Below are 2,532 nucleotides of genomic sequence, written 5' to 3'. Positions count from 1 at the left end.
TTTCGGAGATACCTGTAGTGCACCTTTATAGTCACCCAGTTACGTTGTGACGTTTGGTACACCCAAAGCACTCCTACGGTATCCGGGAGTTACACGATCTCATGGTCTAAGGAAGAGATACTTGACATTGAAAAAGCTCTAGCAAAACGAACTACACGATCTTGTGCTATGCTTAGGATTGGGTCTTGTCCATCACATCATTCTCCTAATGATGTGATCCCGTTGTCAATGACATCTAATGTCCATAGTCAGGAAACCATGACTATCTGTCGACCAACGAGCTAGTCAACTAGAGGCTCACTAGGGATATGTTATGGTCTATGTATTCACACGTGTATTACGATTTCCGGATAATACAATTATAGCATGAATAAAAGACAATTATCATGAACAAAGAAATATAATAATAATGCTTTTATTATTGCCTCTAGGGCATATTTCCAGCAAGTAGTACATGTCAGGGAGAGAGCTTCCGACGATTGTATGCATGGCGCTCTGTGCGAAGACAAAAATGTCACATACATTGCCTCTGATGCTGCTGTTCTTAGTGAAGCATATGTTGAGGAGACAACTCCTAGTGATAGTTTGCATGATACTCACTGTGAAGAGAAAAGTGTCACATTTGTGGCAGATGATACCGTTCCAAGTGCAGAGCCTTGTAACCATCCTGAGATCAATAACACCTTGGAATGCGAAGAGCGTGCCAAGGAAATCAGCGAGAAGGCCGAGCTGCAAGAGCCTGAAAGCACCTGTACTGGAAGCTGTAACAATGGTGTACACTATCAGTATCAGTTTGGTGAATTCATGAGATCATGTTGGCAACCTGTTATGAGGCAGGATCTTCCTTAGTGTGACTCTGAATCTGATCTTACTGATGAGAGCTCTTCTCCTGACGCGTCAATGACCGACATTATCCCAATGCTTGAGGACCTGCACCCACTGATAAATTTAGGGACTGGGTGATAGTCACTTGGACGACGATGCTGAGCAAGAAGGGAGCAATGAAAAGCTATTTGGTTCGCTGGAAGCACATTTGGGTGAAGAGATGAAAATCCTAAGTGCCGCAATTTCAGACGTGGGCGTGCTGGGCGAGGTAAATCGTGAAACAGACGAAGGAAACAGAGATGCTAATGCCAGAGATGATGCAGCCTCATTACCCGGAGTACATGATTCTGAACCGCACGGTGTGGAAGCAGACTCCATGAGTAAAATGAACTCACTGTTCAGGTGCCGTATGGAGGAGGTGCTGGTGCAGTCCGTTTCAGAGGGCAGTGTCTGTCAGCCCTTGGGAGTCAAGCCTGAAGCTATACCGAGTGCCCCGTTATCTTCAGACTCGTGGATGCATGCCAGCAAAGGGAGTTCGATCGAGGAATTGAAGTTTCAGCTCCTGACAGCCGATGAAGAAGCACCGACGACCTGTGCTGCCTCTGGGCTCAATGGTCACAGTGAGTCGATTCGAGACCAATCGAGCGAAGCATTACGGGTGGTATACGAGCAGAGTTCAGGGCTGTCAACCGCAGGAGAGCAGCAGACTGCAGGTATGTCTGAACCAAATGAGACATTGACTGCTTATTGTGACGAGCTTCCTGTCGTAGAAGTTGTCAATGTCTCAGTCGAGGAGATGAACTCGCTGTTCGAGCAGCTCGAAGAAGAGGCGCAGCCGAGCAATGGTCGTAGCAAAATGGACATTCCACAAGATGGATTGTGTCAAGTGGAGGTGGATCCAGTGGAGCTTTCTCTAGATCGCGGGTTGTCGGCGCCATAACTCTGGACGATGCATCTGACAGCTATAAAGTTGTGCTGAAGCAACTGCTGTTGTAGAGCAGCAAATGAAGGTGTGTGAGGTTTGCGTAACAGGATCCAGCTGTTCGTTCAGCTACTTGTAGAAAGACATATACTCCCTCCGTTCTAAAATAGATGACTCAACTTTGTACTAACTTTATACAAAGTTGAGTCATCTATTTTAGAACGGAGGGAGTATATGTGTTTTGTAGAGGTTTCAAAAGGCTTTGATTTGAGATGCTGCACTGAGACAAATCTCTCAAGGATCTCAGAAATATTTGGAGAATGATGGATGTACATGGCTATGTTCTTTCTGTTTATATGGTTCTTTTTTCTACTGTTTGTTTCTTGTATAACTCTAACTGTCAGTTTGTAGTAATGTCATGTACTCCCTCCTTTTTTTTTGCGGGTGTAAACATTCTATTACTCAAGTCATTTGGCCATTACAATCAGCTTGAGCAAGCTCTAAAGAAACTGGGGGATCCGAACCAACCCAAGTCATGGTTCTGCCCTCCGTTGTCGCGAACTTAGCTAAACTATTGTTAACTTTATTCTGAGTACGGTTAACACGAGTAATACAAGTTTCACAAAGACACATAAGGTGCATGACCTCTGTAACAATAGAGGAGTGAACTGATCTATCCAGTTCCTGTGATTGAATCAACTTGACTGCAATGATGGAATCCATCTCAACAATATTCAGTTTAACCCACGGCATGAAAAATGAGGAGTGAATTGGGAAAAACCACC

General features: G+C 44.7%; 1 protein-coding gene across 1 annotated transcript; it reads left to right on the top strand.

Annotated features, from left to right (window-relative positions):
- Positions 1-543: 543 nt before the first annotated feature.
- On the top strand, positions 544-1,870 carry LOC119293503. The gene has a single exon (XM_037571965.1). The coding sequence runs from the start codon at positions 1,046-1,048 to the stop codon at positions 1,763-1,765; it is 720 nt and encodes a 239-aa protein (XP_037427862.1). The 5' UTR covers positions 544-1,045; the 3' UTR covers positions 1,766-1,870.
- The last annotated feature ends 662 nt before the right edge of the window (positions 1,871-2,532 follow it).

This window comes from Triticum dicoccoides, chromosome 4B, assembly GCF_002162155.2.
Source record: "Triticum dicoccoides isolate Atlit2015 ecotype Zavitan chromosome 4B, WEW_v2.0, whole genome shotgun sequence".
Classification (NCBI taxonomy): Eukaryota; Viridiplantae; Streptophyta; class Magnoliopsida; order Poales; family Poaceae; genus Triticum; species Triticum dicoccoides.
The sequence above is the reverse complement of the archived record's forward strand: the minus strand, read 5'-3'. Positions and strand labels throughout refer to the sequence as shown.